Here is an 18,749-nt window from a genome sequence, read left to right on the forward strand (position 1 = left end):
TCTGCATGAGACCAGCCACTGACTGCATTGCAGCACTAAGCACTTGCGTGGCAGCCGCCTGTGCTGTGCCGAAGTCCTGGAGACTCCTTGCCTGTGCTGCGCTGACATCCTGGACACTCCTTGCCTGTGCTGCGCTGAAGTCCTGGACACTCCTTGCCAGTGACTCAGTGGATTCGGGCATCCTTGCCACTGCAGCCATGAGCTGTGCTCCGCCTGGGCGCTCATTTCAGCGAGGAGCCGCACCTCTTCTGTGCTCACTGTAGCAGGACTCGAGGCCAGACTCTCCCTCTGGGGAGAAGGCTGCTGAGCTTCCCTACCACCACCACCGCCCCCCCCCCCCCCCCCCCCCCGCATTGCTGCAGCCCGCTGAGCCCCGGAGCTTCACCCTCGTCAGACCATTTCTTCCCTGCTCCCCTCCAGGGAAGACGTGTCCCCACTATGGCCATGGGCTGCCTCGGCTGAGGGTGGCACTGATGGTCCAGCTTCCTCCTCCTCATCGCCTTCAGAGTCACTCACAGTGGTAGCTTGAGGGCCCGCCTCCTCACCTGGCGAATCAGCATCTGAAAGCAGGGAGGTACAAGAGTGGCTTTAGCGTGAGGACAGGGTGGCGGCGAGGGAGGCATGTGTGCTGCAATGTACTGTATTGGATCGATAGTGGCAAAGGATGCTGGTGTGAGGCACAAGTGGAAGAAGAGAGGTCAAAAAGGTGATGACCTTACCATTGCTGTCCAGAACGGGGTCGGCATCTCCAGTGGCGACGGGGCCAACCATCCGGCCTGCCATAATCTGCTGGACTCGCTGCTCCAGATCGGTGAGGGCTTGAAGGTGAGGCCGGCCTCCCCCAGTCGGTTGCTGCTGCCTCCTGTTATGCGCCAGCTTGCCCTACAAGAGAAAGGACGGGCTCTGAGTACAGTGTGAAGCCGTGATCTTGGCTGCACTGCCTTCCATGGTCGATTAGCCCTTAGTGTGTAAAGTGCGTGTGAGTTTCCTGAAAGGGCCATAGGTGTTGGATGAGGGCTGGGCATTGGGGCTTTCAGGACTCTTTGGCCATAAAGTGAGGTCAACATGCAGGGATGAAAAGGATTCTGAAAAGGGTACTCACCCTGACGACCCGAGTGAGGTCGTTGAACTTCTTCCTGCATTGCACAGGGGCCCTAGGCACCATGCTGCTGGAGGTCACTCTGAGCCACCTCCCTCCAAGCTTTGTGATAGTCGTTGGGCAGCGGCCTCCTGCCAGTGTCCGGGAACAGGATAGATCGCCTGCGCTCCACCGCGCCAACCAGAACCTGCAAGGCCCCCTCGCTGAACCGCTGCACTCGCTCCCTGGCCCTCTCCAAGGTCCTAGGCGTAAGAATGTGGCAGTAGGTCTGTCCAGGCCGAGAATCGGGGCTCCGATGCGCAGGGTGTGGCTGCAATCCCAAATCGAACCTCCCCTTTAAGAACTGACCGGTGTCTGCGTGCAATCGCTAACTGGCCGCACCTGCGCTGCGCCCGCTCTCGGTGGTAGCGCCTCGCTTCTCCGGCTTAGCGTCTTAAGACAGTCGTGCAGCGCCTCTTTTAGCGCTCCAAGCATCTCCTGGGGTGAAGCAGGCCAATTTAGCAGTAGGTGGCGATAATTTGCGCCGGGCGCAAAATTTTGCGCCTGGCTGATACCTACACCCCAAATGGGGCGATACTGAATTTCTTTCCCATGTAGTCATGAATTAAAATCTGGTTGTAAAATAATCTCTGATTTTCAGTTTTCTCTTATTCATGCAGGTTGTTTTTATTTACAATAATCATTTGGCCTCCATAATACTCTGATAGGTGATTCTGGGAACTACCCTAATCAGTTAACATTATATCTTAATTATAGCTGAGTAATGCATTTAAAAAAATTGAATAAGAATAATAAACACACTTGTACTGGCCGCGCTAGACGTGCTCCTATCTAGCTATCCAGCAAGTTAAACACTCATTCAAAAATAATTCTTCTGAAGCGGTTGCTGTTTTGAAGCTTTTACTTGAACAAATTTGTGAAACTGTAAACAAAGACAAAGTATGTTTTGTATATAAACTGAGTACTATACATTCGATATTACATAAGATATAAACATATTTACAACAGTAGAATGGACTAATTGTATAACTAACTAACATTTGAACTAACTTCTGTAACTATTAAATATTAACCTTTTATAAACATAGTATTATCAAAATATTACTCTGACAACATTGCTATTATGCTAAGAACCAAAGATACTCAGATATTGCGCTTGGCCTAACATATGAAATCAGATTACATTGGATTGTAAATGGAACCTCTCATGGCAGATTCTCCATTACTCAAGTCCGGTTCTTCCTGGCAAAACTGCTTCCTGGGGTCAACAGGAAGAAAGGTAGGAAGGTCAAATGACCCCTCACAGGAAGAAAGGAACAAAGGTCAAATGACCTCTCACAGGAAGATCAGATGACCTTTCCAGCATACAAACTGTTAACACAATAACCGCCACCAGAGGGTGCTATTGCATGTAAAAATGTCCAGAATGTCATATAATGTCCATCGGTCCAGAACAACACTCATTTATTTAGATATAAACAATTCTGAATATTCAGAATCACAGCTTCTTCAACTAACTGATGTAGTGAAATAACAAAGGACAATTTTGGATCCCCTTAAGCAAACTGAGTTTGCAGGAAGAAATATGTATAGGGAACTCCAAGCTAGGCACCATGCTTGATAAGAGGTTGGAGATAAACCACTTGCGCACTTATTCTCCGGACGGGGCTCCCGTTCTCTTACCTGCATTCCCATCAAGTAAGGCTCCCCGTTAGAAGCACAAGATCATTGAAGTTGCCTTGTGGTGCTGTCCCTTTTGTGCTTTGGGTCAGAACTAGGGTTGCCAACTCTGGTTGAATGTATTCCTGGAGGTTTTATCACATGATCTCCTGCTTTCAGCTGCCCCGCCCCAGCGCTCCTGCCATTGTTTGCCCGACATGTCCATCCTCATGGCACACCATCTTCCCACACCAATTGGAAAAAGAACTGACTCTCCATTAGCCAATTGGATGATTCTTGACTGTCATTCAAACAGCCTTTTTCCCATCTCCAATATTTTTATATCTAATAAACAATAAAAAATCACACTTGGTTTTTAATGCCCCTATGATTTTTCTTCAGGGTTGCTTGCTGTGAGATTAATCTTCAATTGCTTGAGAATCCAGGCCAATGTTAGAGGATTGGAAACCCTAGCCAGAACAGGGAATGATTTCGAATGACTGACTCTCAAGAGCTAATTATGTTTTATTGATGCACTGCTGGTGATCTGAGTCTGGTGTTTTGCTAGTGTTAAGAAATTTGTAAAGTTGTTGCTATTAACCAGTGATGTATAATTGCTCTATATTAAAAAAAATACTGTCTTGCTAAGCTCCATAAACAGTATGAGTCCTAGGATCATTGGTCTTCTTTTCCTTTTTCAGCTGTTGCCTGGCTGGACGAGCCTACCCTCTTGGCAATATTCCAGAGGACCTTGTCCCGTTGGTGAAACATCAGGTGAGTAAACATTTCAGCAAAAAGTTATTCTCATATTAGGAGGGTTATCCTATTGTTTAGATCATGTACAGAGGCTTCATATCATTTCAGGCACTTGTTCTTCAGTATTACAATCACTTAATTTAAGTTTCCCCCCGCCCCCAGTTATTTTTCTACCCTTTCCTGATGTTCTTGTAACATCTGTAGTTTAGAGGGTTGGGAAATGGCCTGCTTCCTGGCCTCTGCTGATGCTGTTTTATTGGTTAATTTCAGAAGATGCACTCACCCTCTTTTTGCCTCCATTTGGGGAGGTACGTAAATTTATACGTTGGATGATCCTGCCTGCATTGGTGGTTTTGATCACTTACAAGCAGAAATTGGTCATTAACTGAAGAGGTTGCTGAGACACCAATGTTTGTTGGCTGGCCAATTTAGGAAGAGTCATTCTTTTATCTGGAATCATAGAATGGTAGAGCACAGAAGGAGACAATTTGGCCCATCGTGCCTGTGCCGGCTATATACTTGTAGAAAGTAGGATTCACACTCAACATTAATTGTGCCTCCTGAGACTGAGGCAGCAACAATTTTTGAGGCCATAGACTCCAAACTTAATAAGGTTGTTGTGACTAAGTAAACATTCTTGCAATGCAGTCACTGTGGACATCTGCTTGCACAGTGGTCACTGTGGACAAACCATTGTCTTGGTGTTTTGAGACAGTCAGGAGATAACCATCCCTTAAGTTGGTGATTTCAGTAGCTAGACTGAGGATTGGATTGTAATTTATGCTGCTGTTTCTCAGTGGTGATCAGTACTTCCTAGCAAGGTATAGTTGTTTATCTTGTGGAGCATGGACATGAAATGAATGGAGCAGCCACATAAAGAGGCTGCAAGTTGAATCGGTGTGGCTAGCTTTGCTGTTCTGACATTCACAAGTCAGTGAAGGAATGTATTGAAAATAATATACTGAGGTATATATAAATAATTGGGGATAAATCTTATTCCTGACTCCCATGTCTCAGTGCTATGCAGATGTGGCACTGGTGATATTAGAATCGCACCATTACGCAGGGGTAGAGAAAATGGGTGTGTGACCTGGCATATTTAATAAAAATTGCCTCAACCTATTCAAAAAGGGCATAGCATGGAGAAATGAAATGCTGGAAGACTATTCTCGAGCAAAGAATTGATTTGCTGAGTGCATATCCTACATGCACCTCCAGAGCCAGATTCTCAGCAGGAGCTTCAATGTGTGATTTATAAATCTCAAAACAGAAGCTCCTATATCTTCTGTTTGCATGATTGTAGTGAATGCTGAATATTATATGAAGCCTATGTTATAGTATAATCTTATTTCTACCTTTTAATGTCCTTCTGTCTACACGGTGATTTATATTCTAACTATATGTCTTTTCTATAAGTTTTTAAAATTATTTGCTGGGGATGGTTTGATCTTTTTAGAGTTGCATCCAAGCCGTTTTGTGTTATTTTAGTCACTATGGAAAGTAATTCTTATTTTTTTAAGGTCAAATATTCCGTGCACAGGAAAAATGTCTCTTTTCTTTTTCACTTGTTGTTTTCTTGGTTTTTCCCTCCATTCTAAAGACTTAACCCAGTTGTTTCTCACGCCCCACTTAACCATATTTTTTTAGCCTCCCCCAGGGTTACTGTGATAACTGGTTTCCAAGATCCCTCCCCAATGCTTCATGCTGTGTGCAGTAACAATAGTTTGGCTCGAGAAGCCTGTGCTTTTTATTAATATTCGAAGTGTTACAGAAGTCAGACTTGTTAACTGGTTTGTATTTTCAAAATCCACTGCAATATGACTCAGAGAAAAAACCCTGTCTCTGCTCCTCCTCTGCTATTTTTTGCATTCCTTTATTTCGCATGTTTTATTTAGTGTTACAGGTTAACGGGTGAAATCAGCTAGCTGACAAAAAAACACTCATTAGCTGGAAGCTTCAGGAGCTAGATTCCACTGCTGCACAGTAATTGTGGCACTTCAGCCTGTTTTGGGATTGGACTGGTTTCGCAGGCAGTATACGTAATTTCTTTCCTGGGTGCTTTCACATGCGATCAGTTAGAAGAAATGCTGGAAAAGAAATGTTGGAACTTCTGCCTGCAAACTAAAGTGATTAAATTCTAATTTCAGGTTATAGAACACAAAAATGATTACACTAGCAAATACTGTCCTATGAATGTGATGGCTATTTGGCAACACACATAGCAGCTGCACATTTTTTACCCAAGACTATTTGGGACCACCCCATTTCACTCACTACTACTGAAACTAATCCACAGTTTGATGTACTGAGCAGGAAAATAAGCTATCTGAATGCTGGTTTCTCAATATTCTCATAACATTTGAACATCCGATGTCTACTCTAGCCACCACTCCCTTTTCAATGATTCATGATGCAGTACATTGTTGATCTCTACCATTTCATTTGATGAGGGGGTGTAATTGGAGAAAGTGAGGGGCTTGTTTTCAAATCCCTCCATTGCCTCACCCCTCCCTATTCTTGTAATCTCCTCCAGCCCTGAGATATCTGCGTTCCTCCAATTCTGGCCTCTTGAACATCCCCGATTTTAATCGCTCCATCTTTGGCGGCCGTGCCTTCAGCTGCCAAGGCCCTAAGCTCTGGAATTCCCTCCCTAAACCTCTCCACCTCTCTACCTTGGAAAAACTGCAACATATGGAATGGATTCCTTTATAGAGGACCCCACAGTACAACCTGAAGGATCAAACCTTCCTCGCAAACAGTGGACAACTGTCTCAGAACTGGTCATGGTAGATGCTGCCACCTTCTCCATAGATGGAAGATTAAAGCATTCCCATCATGTGACTGTGGAGCTCCTAATCAGACACTGGGGCACATCATTGAGCACTGCCCTCAGAGGAAATTTGCAGGCAGCCTACAAGATATCCACACCGTTACACCGGAAGCTTTTGGCCTGGATATCCAACTTCGATACTAGCATTTGATTTGCTTTGCTACTACCATACGAAAGAAGAAGACGACAACCTCTCTACCTCTCTTTCCTCCTTTAAGACGCTCCTTAAAACGTATCTCATTAACCAAGCTGCCCTAATACCGCCTTATGTGGCTCGGTGTCAAATTTTGTTTTATAATGCTCTTGTGAAGCACCTTGGGATGTTTATAAGAATATACATACAAGTTGTTGATGATGATGATATGCTGAAGTGTTCATTGGGAAATGCATTCCACCCAATGTTCTATAGTCCTAAAAGCAACAAAGAACGATATCAACACTTATCCGCATCTATTCAATTCCTTCTTGTTACTTTGTTTTATGTTTACTTTAGAACTGTTTGTTAGTGACAGAAATGTGTAGAGGTGTGTCTTGCAAAATTGTGAAGTTCTGGAATAACAACAGAAAATGTTCAAAGCCCTCAGCAGGTCAGGTAACATCTGTGGAGAGAGGAAGGTGGGGTTAGTGTTTCAGGTCATGACCCCTCATCAGAAGATGTTTCAGCAGAGTATTTCCAGCATGTTTTGTTTTTATTTCAGATTTGCTACATCTGCAGTATTTTGATTTTTGTGAAGTTCTGGACATTGGTATAATGCAAACAGAAGTGCAAGAAAGGCCCATTAATGCTTGACCATCTACTAGATGATGTAAGCTGATGCACCACCTTCCTAAATTGCTAGCAATACTAACTTGAGAGAGGCAAAATCCTGTGGCTAATTTCAGGGGGAAAAAATCTAGAAAATCTGCCCTGATTCTGTAACACAAACAAGTTCCAGAAGACAACAGCAAAATACTGCGGATGCTGGAAATCTGAAATAACAGCAGAAAGTGCTGGAAACACTCAGCAGGTCAGGCAGCATCGAGGAGAGGAGAAACCGAGTCAACGTTTCAGGTTGAACCCTTCGTCAGAACTGGAAAAGGTTAGGGAGGAGAGATTTTTAAGCAGGGGCAGGGAGGAGGGCCACAAGACCATGGGAGCCTATACATCACTGTCATCACTAGGTGAACTAGTAGATTATGGGTAGATGTTGTGGACAGAACTTAAAGATGTTACAGGATTGGTTCTACACAAAATGTCTGCTCCTCCATTGCATCTCACTGGTATTTGTAAATCAAGGATATAGAACAAAACAACAACATACCTCTCTTAATCACAGTTAAGATCATCAAGCAATGCAGGACAGTGTACCTCCCTTTTATTACAGAAATTTACGCCACAGAAGGAGGCCATTTGGCCCATCGTGTCATTGCCAGCTGAAAAAGAGCTATCGAGCCTAATCCCACCTTTCAGCTCTTGGCCTGTAGCCCTGCAGGTTACGGTACTTCAAGTGCATATCCAAGTACTTTTTAAATTTGTTGAGGGTTTCTGCCTCTACCACCCTTTCAGGCAGTGAGTTCGAGACCCCCCCCCCCCCCCCCCCCCCCAACTACCTTCTGGGTGAAAAAGTTCTCCTCAACTCCTCTAATCTTTCTACCAATTACTTTAAATCTATGCCCCCTGGTTATTGAGTTCTCTGCTGAGGGAAATAGGTCCATCCTAGCTGCTCTATCCAGGCCCCTCATAATTTTATACACCTCAATTAAGTCTCCCCTCGGCCTCCTCTACTTCAAAGAAAACAAACTCAGCCTTTCCTCATAGCTAAAATTCTCCAGTCCTGGCAACTTCCTCGTAAATAATCTCTGTACCCTCTCTAGTGCAATCACATCTTTCCTATAATGTGTCAGTTTGAATTTTTTTTAATGGTTTTTGAGCTTCAATTTTATGCACAGCAGCTCATTACAAATGCCCAGTTGCCATGTTTGAATGGATTGTGTCCTGAAAGCTTTGTTGAGAATAAAAAGCCTTTTTATGTAGCATCTGTGTGAAAGTACACCTGAATGATGATGCTAATTCACATCTCTTTGATATGTGTGTTTTCTTTTATGTTTTGGGGTGGATTCAGGTCTTTGAATTTCTGATCCGGTTACACTCGACTGAAGTAGCCTCTGAAGAAGAGTTGTACCCTCAGATTAGAACACTGCTTCACTTTGATACTCGAGAGTTCCTTAATGTATTGGCACTGGTAAGATAATTTTACTTTTGTCAGTTTCAGTCAAAGTCTCATTAAAAGTGTGTTCACATTTTATACATGGTCTTTTCTGGTAATTCACTAGGCATACAAGTGTGAGGAAATTAAATTAGGTGTCCTTAATTAAATTGAGCTGCTGATTTGTAGAGATTGATAACGGATGAATAGGTATGAACAAAGTGAGCTGTTCACACCAGTTTTTTTACACAACTTTGTCCCCTCTGATTCTTGATAGCTTATGTTGCTATGGGTGCTAGCAGTTCTCCATTAGTTGGCAAAAGTGGCCATTCTTTGAGAGTCTAGGCAATGAGTGTCAGTAGGATATTTCATGCTGGAGGCCATCACAGCCATGCCAAATCCTGTCCTCATACTGAAGGGTAGACTGTCTGATTTAACCTCCCCTAGCCCAGGACAGACTTTTTCAACATGGTGCTAACCCTGCTAAATAGTGATCGGGAGGGTAGACCTTTTTGACTTAACCCTCTGTAGCTTATGGCACCATCTAAATGATATGGGGAGCCCATGCACATCGGTATTAAATGCTTGTTGACTAAACCACACATAATTGAGCTTCTGTTTGCCATCAGATTTCAGGGTTTTGTTCTTATGGGAAGGTAAGTCTTTCGGATGAGATGTTAAACCAGGCCATGTCTGGTCTCTTAGGTGGACTTGAAACGATCCCATGGCACTATTTCGAAGAAGAGCAGGGGAGTTATCCCCAGGGTCTTAGCTAATATTTACCCTCGCTCAACATTACTAAAAAACAGATTATCTGGTTGTTATCACTTTGCTGTTTGTGGGAGCTTGCTGTGTGCAAATTGGCTGCCGTGTTTCCTACATTACAACAGTGACTCCACTTCAAAAGTACTTCATTGACTGTAATGTGCTTTGGGACATCCTGAGGTTGTGATAGGCACTATATAAATGCAAGTCTTTCTTTAAGTGTTCTTTTTGGGAGTAACCTGCAGTATCCGAGCCACCAATGAGGAAACAATTTCAAGTTCCAGTCTCAAAACACGCAGATAACTTAACTCTCCGGGAGAGAGGAATTTTACTAGTCTCTCTCCGGATGTGTGAGGGAAGGAGAGAGAGGAACCACTGATCTTGTTCCCTTCCAGATACCTCAGACATGCAGTTCCTGATGGGTTTTCTAATGCGAGGGTAAGGGGTAAATTGAAGGCCTCTTTGGAAAAATCTACTAGCTGAGCCATCCCACCCTACTGGTTAAGCAGATTCTGAGCTTTAAATTGAAGCAACAGGGAGAGAGTAGACAAATAAGATTACAGACTAATAAAAGCAGAAGTTTATATTGGCTTTAGTTCAGTTCTCAGTCAACAATATGTGATGTCAGACAATTGCTTAGTGAGGCCGGCGGCAGGACTGTGGCAAATCGGTCTGCTGGCCTCATTTGCTTATAGTCGCAGCCCCAGAGGCAGTTTACCAGCCCCAGGGGCAGCAAGATCGGCTGGCTCAGACACCAGGGGAGTCAGAGAGCGAGACGAGGCCGGCAGCCATGGAGCCAGGAAGAGCACTCCTGTTCCCTCCAGCTCCACAATAAGGTAAGTAAAACAAATTGAAACCTATCTTTCAGTGCCAGCCTCCAGAGGCCCCTAAAGGACCGCTGGTTTGGCTGCTAAGCTCCTGAAGAAATTGACCTTGGTATGCACGGTGCATGTTGCGATCAGTCTCAATCGAATTTTGCAAAGGGAGCCTGAAATAGGCGTTAGACCCCCTATTTGAATATGCAAAGGCCTAATGCCTGCTTCACATGCTGCCCTGATGCCAACAGAGGAGCCCTAACCAATATGGTGGGCAGCGCATTTCCAGTACAGAATGAACGCCTGTCAAATGGGTGCAGTATGATCTAATTTCTAGGCCAGTGTTAATCCTTGTCTTGTTTGAGGACCACTCTCTGAATACTGCAATATGGAACAACTGACAGAGGCCTATGCCAACTGGATGCCAGGCATTTCCCCACAGGAAGAGGAGGAAGAAAAGAATAAGACTAACAGTTTGACTTTAACCAGGTGTTTTGGAAGTTGGGATAATCTTGCCTCCTAATTGCCGCGCCTTCACCTTTGCTCAGCCATGAGAGGAGGAGTGGTAATACTAATTCCAATTTACTCAATGGGCTGGATTTTGTCAATGGAGGCGGGACTCCCACTTTTTTGGTTATAGTCCCGCCTCCATCGACTTGTGGCCAACCTACGCTATTTTCCCTTGATTGACCTTGTTAATCCCGCCCAGTGGGTTCAGCAGGCCAATTAAGGGACACCTGGTTACTGGTGACGTCAGTGATTGACATTTCTTCTGTCAAGAGCTTTTGACAGATGAAAAATCAGCGTTTGACAGCTCTGTGAAGCTGTCAAACACTGACAATCTGTCTTCTAACTTGAGTCCTTCTACTCAGACTCAGTTAGAGATCTCTCCAGACCAGAAAGCAGAATGCTGCAGATTTTGACATTTCAGCGGCCATTCTGCTTTCTGTGCCGGTGAACTGAGGGACTCCCGAGAACTGAAGGGAGGAAGCTTGCAGGAGAAAGTAAAGGTAAGTAAAACTTATTAAAACACTTTACACTTACCCCTCAAACTTACCTCTGCACACATGCACCCATCACTCACCTGCACAACGGACATCTCGACCCCTTCAGACCGACGGTCCGCCTCGCTAACTTGGCGTGGTTCGGAACCGTCAGGAAGCCCACACTTCAGGGCTAAAAATAGGGATTAGGCAAAAAACTGCCTGTTAACAGGCAGTTAATTGACACTAATCCCCTTCCCGCCTCGGGGTGATGGCTCCCAGCACAGGTCGGATACCCGCCTCCTGGGACATGGGCATGGAGGCGGGTTGGGGACGGGATGGGTTCGTGCCCCCCGATTCTGCAATTTTCCCACCACTCCCGCCTCCAAACCTGCCCCACGGGGCTTGGAAATTCGAGCCCAACATGTTTACAGTCTGGCAGGCTGCAAACGGAGGTTCAGAGACCCAGAACAGTAAATCTGCTGATGGCCACAAGTGAAGGGAAGTAGGTTGAAAATAGTTCACAGACTATTGTGAGTGAACTGTATTATCACTACCCTAAATCTAAAGACCGTGTTAGCTCTGAAGCATGTTCTTCTCCGATGTATTTCCTTGCATTTAACTGACAATACCAGGCCCCCATGAGAGGTATGAAATATGATGGAAAATATAAAGTATGGACAAGATTGTAATCCATTCCTTCGACAGATCCTGTCAAATATCTACTCTTGGGGACTCTAGCCTACTTGTTTAATCACAGGATTCAACTTGCACCTAAAACTTACAAGTTGCTTAAGATCCATTATATTTATCCTAGGCCTCTAATGGCATGAAACAAAAATGACAGGATATCAATCTAACAGTGCCACTTGGTGCTTAAAATAAATGATAAAACTTAAGCCACAAGTTTAAAAAGATCTGTTCTTCTAAGCTTAACCCCACTGGATCCCTTAAATTGTTTTGAAATCATTATTGCAGTGGCTGATAAGCCAATCTTTCTTTAGTTTTTAGGTCTATTTTGTAATCTGTGAAATACAGTAGGACTGCGTCCTACCCATGTCATTTGGACCCAGACACATTTGGGTGGGAATTAAGTAGGTCTTGAGTGGCTGGGGGGTGATGTGTATTGGGCCCCTGATATCATTCAGGCTCTGTCAGGTAGATAATTGATGGCATTGCCTTTTTAATGCCTACAGTTTTACTTTCAGTCAGAGTTAACTGTGTATAACAACAACTTGCATTTATATAGCACCTTTAGTGTAGTAAAACGTCCCAAAGTACTTCACGGGAGCATTATCAAATAATATTTAACACCAAGCCACATGAGATATTAGGACAGATGACCAAAAGCTTGGTCAGAGAGGTAGGTTTTAAGTAGTGTCTTAAAGGAGGGGGAGAGATGCAGAGAGGTTTAGGGAGGGAATTCCAGAGCTTAGGGCCTCGGCATCTGAAGGCACGGCCGGCAGTGGTGGAGCGATTATAATCAGAGATGCTCAAGGGGCCAGAATTGGAGGGGTGCAGAGATCTCAGAGGGTTGTAGGGCTGGAGGAGATCGCAGAGGTGGGGAGGGCTGAAGCCATGGAGGGATTTGAAAACCAGGATGAGAATTTTAAAATTGAGGCATTGCCAGAATAAACATTTTATGTTCATTTTTTGTTTTCAAATCATAGGTAGCAGTGGAAAAGAGTATCAGCAGCATTATGCACATTAAATTAAGCAGATTCTAATTTCCTCTGCTAGTTGGAGTGCATGAAATCTAAGTTTGGTTATTTTAATGTTTGCTTGCTGCTGGTAGGATAGGATTATTTAGCTGTTAAAGTAAAATAGCTGTACCTAGTCTCGTTCATTCTCCTTGCAGTATTTTAAGTTTTTTCGAGTTTAACAATAGTTTTGTATGTCTCAATTTTATTGTAATTCACCATTTAGGTTTCCAAATTGATTGGTTTTTTTAATATAGAAATCCTTTCCCTTAACAGTTACAAAGTAAATAATTTTCATGCAAAGGCTGAAACATGAAGATATACATAGCCCTTGATTTGAACAGAAATCAGAGATTAGTTTTACTTTGACTGTAGTCTGTGCTCCCACATTTGCTAAATGCCAAACATCTTGCTAATTGTACCACTGTAATTATGCCTAAGTACATATTGTTGTGTAGTGATGCTAGTGTGACAGAATACTAATTCAGAAAAATGGTATAGTGAATTAAAATGTTACAAGGAAGCTAAAATGGGTTAAAATAATTTCATGCTCCACTGCTTTATTAAACGTACATACTTGAAATTCTGCTGTGTGCTTATTAGCGTACAAAAGTGATGATTGCTTCCCAATAATAAATTATACCATCATAACTATCAATCAACTTGTAAACATTGTCAAGCATCTAAACCATACAATGCACTGATACTTGGGGCTGGATGTTGTCCGGGTTTGGAGGCAGGTCCGCTGACAAAATAGCAAAGATTGACAGCGGGTAGGAAACCTGCTGTCAACCCGTCTCCAAGCGAGTCTCTCAGGCGTCGGGTCTCTGCGCAAAACTGACCCGACATCAAGTGGCGGGGGGAGACAATTTCTATAATTAAATGGCTTGTGAACAGCCAATTTAATGCTATTTTGAGCCTACCTTGTAATTTTACATGCTTCCCCAGGGGTTACCCGCTGATCGGGTAACATGCCAGCCCACCCTGTCGTGAGTTGAGTCTGCTTTGATTTATCTGATAACCTGACAACTGCAGAAGTGGTATAAAGGATGCCATGTTTCAGAGCTCAGAAACTGTTAGTTACTGCATTTGTAAGACATGTAGAGATTCCTTTAGCTTGCAAGTGTTTAGAGCCAAATGTATATCCAGTGCCACCTCATTGGAACAACCTCTCACCATTGACAGATCGCTTCTGTCCTCTCGCCTGTAGCTCCCATCTATTCCAGCAACATCGGTGCCTTTGGAAAAAATCACACCTTGGACCTCTGAATCCTTCCACGATCAGCCCCTACACCAACATCACCAGGCACACCAACATCACCAACCTGATGCTGCACAGGACACAGGGCATCAGCCCCTGACAACATTGTTGCCCGGGAGGCCAGCAATGGCATCACCATGGCCAGATTTTCTTCACTTGACGCTGTACACGCTGGCTGCCACATGATGCGCTAGGTTGACACCATCCCATACCAGCACCGTGAAGCATCCCTATAATGTCCAAACCATTCCATTCAAATTCCATTGGAAAATATAGATTTCACTGTTTGACAACACATTACCAGAAACTTCAACTGAACATTGTCTAAACCTCTCAAGTGCCTACCCTTGTGTGTTGTTAGTTGGTATGCTTGCAGTAGAATGAGGGTGAGTGTGAGGGGTGGCTAGTGAAATGGGGAAGTGATAATGTGGATAGAGAGGGATGTGTGGAGGTGTAAGGTAAGTTGGTGTGAGTAAGAATGTGCAGGAGTAAGGTATGGAAGGCAGAGTGATGGGGATGCGATGAATGGCACAGCAGGGTGAGTTTGAGTGTGGTTTGCAGTAACATTTTGTGATCTACTGAGATCATTGAAAGGCTGGTGCCACTGCAGTCGGGCACTCCTGACGATATCCCTGCTTATGTCCTCCTGTGCAATGTGCAACCAGACTGCGTTGATCTCCTGGGGAGGTCTCTTCCATCCATTGGAAGGAAAGAGAATCTCCGTGTGCTGTGGCTCCCTCCATAAGCATATGGAGGGAGTCATGCGTGAGCCTGGGTGTAGACGTGCACCTTTGTGCAGTGCTTATCGGTGTTTGCAGCACCTCAATGCTGTAGAACACTGATAGCAGAACTTTCAAAATCAATGTGGCCTTTGTCCCTTTAAGGAAACCGGCTGATGACGTGACATCAAATGACGTCATCAGACCCATTTTCTGTTAATTGGCCAGGAACCCCGCAGGGCGGGCTTAACAAGGCCAATCTACGGAAATATTTTAGAAGGAAGCTGCTGCAGATGGGAGCGGGACCGGAAACCGCCAACCAGCTCTCCCGCCGCCATCCCACCTCCGCAGGGAAAATCCAGCCCTTGGTGTCTGCATTGACAACCACTGCTGACAACAGAACATGAAATTGATGGCTGTGAGGTGCTTTGGGATGCCCTTTAGGATGTGATAGTGTTTGTTGCAAATTTCAGGTCTGTCTTAGATATTTGCTCGACTTCAGTGATGCTGGTCAGTCCTGTAAGCGCTCTGCATATCTTGCATTTAGGAGTGTATCCATACTCTCCAATATCTAACTCGATAGCATAACCCACAGGCGTAACTATATGGTTCCCTTGTAATCTTAACTGAACACTATGGGAGTTATTTTAACCTTTGGTGATTGTGTATAACGGCCAATGTCCGACCAACCACCCTTTACTCTTCTGATTTTTTTTCCATTGACTTTTCAGTTTTTTTGCCATGCACTTATGTGTTTCTGAAATCTTTCCAAAGATGGCCAGGTATGAATTGTTAAGCTGCTTTAGTTTACAGACAGCTTGGAACTTGGCCAAGATTGTAATGATTTTCTCTTTTCCAATGTGCTTTCCCCTGAATGATGCCTCAACTTGAACAGTGGATGTAAAGAGCAAGGCTGAATTTATTCACCTTGTTATAAATAGTACAGGTTAAACCTGATGATATTTTCAGTGCCAATTCAGGATTTATTTTTAAATGTTAAGTTTTTAATTAAAGAAACACCCCTCTAAACTTGCAAAGTATGAGACTGGTAAATTCAACAAAATGTGATTTGTTGACATTTATACTGATTTACATTTTACAGTCATGTTACAAGCTCATTGGGGTAGAGTTTCCGCTTATTTCCTCCAGTTTTGTGCCCAGATTCCAGCAGTCAGCCGATCCAGTGCAGAAAGTCAGGGAATTTTAATCGGAAATGGGTTATGCCCGAAACACCTTAAGTTTTTTTTTCTGTGATCTTTTATGCTGGTGCAAGACTCAATACGTCTGGATCAGGCCCTGCCCACAGCCGAAAGTGCAAGATTCCACTGGTTTGGGAAGGCTCTTGAAATTGTGGTCATTTTCTTAGACACACAGGCACTTGTAGGCATGTTTTGAAAGTTTTTTCATACAAAAAATATTTGGAACTGACTAGTAGTGTACACCTATTAAACGGTTCAGTATATTTTTAAAAGTAATTTTCAGTAATTTTAAATCAGGTTACTCGCAGGTGGAGGACTGGACACCCTTCGTAGGAATGATTATTTTTGGCGATGAACGCATTTTCAGCTGTATGACTAAAACTGCACCCAGTTACCGCTCAAATGTTTTTAATGGAAAGTAAAAAAGAAATAATTACGTTCTCTTATGCTGCCAATTGCGCTGGTTCATGGAAGATTTTACGTTTGTCATTATACAAATGAATTTTAGTGGAAACCTGAACTGTAACCTAACCAGTGCAATTTTAAATGCACTTTGGGAGCAATTTCCCGATTGCATCCAAAGCAGAAACTCTACCCCGTTGTTTTTAATGGTAGATTACAAGAAATGGATTAAATACTAACAGCCGGTAGAAAAATCTATTTAGAAACAGTATATTTAGGTTTAAACGATCTGAATTGTGTAGCCATTGCAGATTGCTTTCCCATCACAAGCAATTGCTCGTTACATATTAAAATGAGTTCAAATATGCATTCAGTATCTAGAATTTTTTTAATTAGTATTAAGAGCCAGTAAAGAAAAACCACAGGAGGCTCAGATGAAAGGGCTACCCTTGGGTCCCATGATGTAATACCTTAAATTATAATATGTATGGTATTCTAGTGCAGGTTAACTTCCTTACAATTTTTATTTGAAAATAACGTCTATTTCTGATGTCAGTTTATTTTTTCCCCAAATTTGTGAATAATAATGGTTGGGTTTCATCTAATTTGAAAGGCTGGCAAAGCCTATCTCTGCCATTTTATAGTGTTACTTCTGTCAATTATGGAGCAATGTTGATAGTTGTGGAGATATCTGCCACTGAGACCATTTTTCTCCTGGCTAGAGGAGATTAAGATGCAATGAGAAACCCTTAAAGGGGTGTAGTATAAAAATCATAAAGAAGGAAAGTTTACTTTTCCCTTATTTCTTCTTCCAAAAATCTCCATAAATTCAAGTTTGTATGTAACAGATACATTTCAATGAAATTTGAATGATGTGTCTTGTTTTAATTAGACATTTGAAGACTTTAGAAATGATAAACAAGCAGTGGAACATCAGCAGAGGATTGTGGACATCTTACTCACGGTAAGAATTCTTTGACAAAATCTCAACAACAGCTTCCTCAATTGTTTGGTCCTTTAATAATCAACTATGGTGTAAATTATCATTTCATTATAACAGTATCATGCTGTTTCTGTCAAATAAAATGCATCTTAACTTTCATTGCTGCTGTAAACTGTGGTTTTTGCCTCAGAAATTGCAGCTAGATTATTTTGTTTCTAACCCAATAGTTGGGAGGGTACGCACAAAGCACCAAAAAATTGAAAGGTGATCTTGTATCTCATCACACCAGTTCTCCTTGACCAGTTGAATCCTTTAAGCTGTCATTTTTCCCTCTGACTAAAATTTCTAACGTGTAAAATGAGGTTTATAATGCAATAAGGATAAAAACATTTGTATTTCACAATAACATGATTAAACTTAAAATTATTTTTGTGTCTGAGTACCTTTTTTTTATTAATGGTTTTATTTGAAGGCATGGCCTTCTCACAAAAACTTGGGCTCGCACGTGATGCTTTTCCTGACAGCTTTTACTCTGAGCATGCAACTCCCTGGATGTTGCAGTCTGAACATGTCGAGACTGCAGAATTTCCCAGTGCACATCAGGACAATTCTCTGTAAAACTTGAAGATTCTTTCATTAAACTGTAATAGAATGTCTGAGTGGGGTCTTTGTTTCTCCAAATAATTTGAAAACCAGCTGGAGAATGAATTTCAACAGTTTTATTCTAAGGATAGATTCACATTCAAACTAAGCCCTTAATTTTTACTTCCAACCCTCTGTGCCAGAGGTAATTTTATGTTTAAAAAGTTGGGAACATACATATGTATAAGTTTCGTACTGTTATCTGAGGAATGTGCATGATTCATGGACTGGATAGTTAGAGCTGCCAGAAAAGATGCAAAATAAATTTTAAAATCTTCAGATTTAAATAATAAATACTTGATTTTTACTTCAGGGAAAGATATTTCTCTCACATAGAAAAAGATACAGGAAAAAGTGTCTTTCCTCACATCTTTTTCATGCTGTCAAATAATTCAAGGTTATTTTGTTGATCCAAACAAAAAGCAACTGAATTAAATTCGGGTTGTACAAAAGCTTTAGATCACAGTCACCTGTGTTTTATTGGTTAGAAAATACCCATTACTCCCAAATCCTTATTCCTTTTCATCTACTCACTACTCTCCCCATTACTATTTGATTCACATTAATTTCTCCCACGCACCTTCCTAAATCATAAGCCTGTCTCAACCAACATAGCTTTTCACTTACCGAGTGGATTGCCACGGAAGATCCAATTCCTTAAAAAGCATTGTCTCCTCAAACTGCATACGAGTAATGCCATGGATGAGAAATTACTTATAGCAACAGGAGGAGGCCATTCAACCCCTCTACCCTATTCCACCATTCACTTAGATCATGATTGATCTGCAGC

General features: G+C 42.7%; 1 protein-coding gene and 1 long non-coding RNA gene across 13 annotated transcripts in view; one reads left to right on the forward strand and one right to left on the reverse strand.

Moving 5' to 3' along the window:
- The window catches only part of vps8 (VPS8 subunit of CORVET complex), a 957,961-nt gene that overhangs the window by 241,350 nt on the left and 697,862 nt on the right, over positions 1-18,749 (forward strand). For all 12 annotated transcript variants that reach the window (XM_085985671.1, XM_085985669.1, XM_085985662.1 and 9 more), the window contains 3 exons: positions 3,460-3,532; positions 8,447-8,566; positions 17,267-17,338. In XM_085985671.1, coding sequence (XP_085841797.1) covers positions 3,460-3,532; positions 8,447-8,566; positions 17,267-17,338 — 265 coding nt within the window. The remainder of the gene's footprint in view (positions 1-3,459; positions 3,533-8,446; positions 8,567-17,266; positions 17,339-18,749) is intronic.
- On the reverse strand, positions 5,369-6,757 carry LOC147120112 (uncharacterized). The gene is made up of 2 exons (XR_015078125.1): positions 6,687-6,757; positions 5,369-5,635 (listed from the first exon to the last, which is right to left on the reverse strand). It is a non-coding gene; the product is annotated as an uncharacterized LOC147120112 (long non-coding RNA).

This window comes from Somniosus microcephalus, chromosome 4, assembly GCF_052327205.1.
Source record: "Somniosus microcephalus isolate GS21.2 chromosome 4, FLI_Smic_1.0, whole genome shotgun sequence".
NCBI classification, from domain to species: domain Eukaryota; kingdom Metazoa; phylum Chordata; class Chondrichthyes; order Squaliformes; family Somniosidae; genus Somniosus; species Somniosus microcephalus.